Genomic DNA, 742 nt, shown 5'->3' on the forward strand with positions numbered 1-742 from the left:
TGGTCCATCATGAAATCTCGCTCACGCCACGGCGCTAGTAGACGCTGCATAGTATATTCGACATGTAGTCTAGACATAAAGATGGCACTATCTGGGAACTACTACGCCCCAATCTCCCCACCAAGATGGTGTTTCTGAGAGAGGAATCCGTACGATAATGACACGCGCAAGGGCAGTGCTTTTAGGCATGAATATACCGAAGAAGTTCTGGGCAGACGTTCTCGAAACGGTGGTTGCAATTACCAACAACACACCAACATCTACCACCCTGTATAATGAGAAATACTGGCCTACCAACAACGCCGACGAAGCACCTGCGCGATGCCCCTATACGGTCCCATTCTCAGCACTAACCAACGCCCCGCCCCAACTTCGCCATTTTAGGGAGCTAGGTGTTGATGTTTACGCGCACCTTCATGGATCTCAAAAACCTACTGACAAGCTGTCCGCTAGGGCAGAAATTTTTAAACTTATAGGATTCCGTGGTAACTCAATCTACCGCCTCTGGAGTCCTACAACTGATAAAATAATTGTCACCAGTGATGTCGTTTTCCCTGCAAAGGAACCTACAACCTCGCAGGATGACACTAACCACACGACACCCGAACCTGCAAGTCCAGCGACTTATCTTGTTGATGATACTACCGTTCCTGAATTAGCTGACGCCGAATGGGTAAGACCAGCGAAAGCGTTCGCCACTTACGTTCCTTCTCCCCTCACGGGTTCCGTTCCGAAAGGATAT

At 49.1% G+C, this 742-nt stretch overlaps 1 protein-coding gene across 1 annotated transcript; it reads left to right on the top strand.

Moving 5' to 3' along the window:
* Window positions 1-187: 187 nt before the first annotated feature.
* HCAG_09206 (predicted protein) lies at window positions 188-673 on the top strand (the record flags this gene model as incomplete). Its single annotated transcript, XM_001535818.1, has 1 exon — window positions 188-673. A coding segment is annotated over one exon (486 nt), but the record flags the coding sequence as incomplete, so codon positions are not given.
* Between the last annotated feature and the right edge of the window lie 69 nt (window positions 674-742).

Source organism: Histoplasma capsulatum, genomic scaffold, assembly GCF_000149585.1.
Source record: "Histoplasma capsulatum NAm1 scaffold_86 genomic scaffold, whole genome shotgun sequence".
Lineage (NCBI taxonomy): Eukaryota > Fungi > Ascomycota > Eurotiomycetes > Onygenales > Ajellomycetaceae > Histoplasma > Histoplasma mississippiense.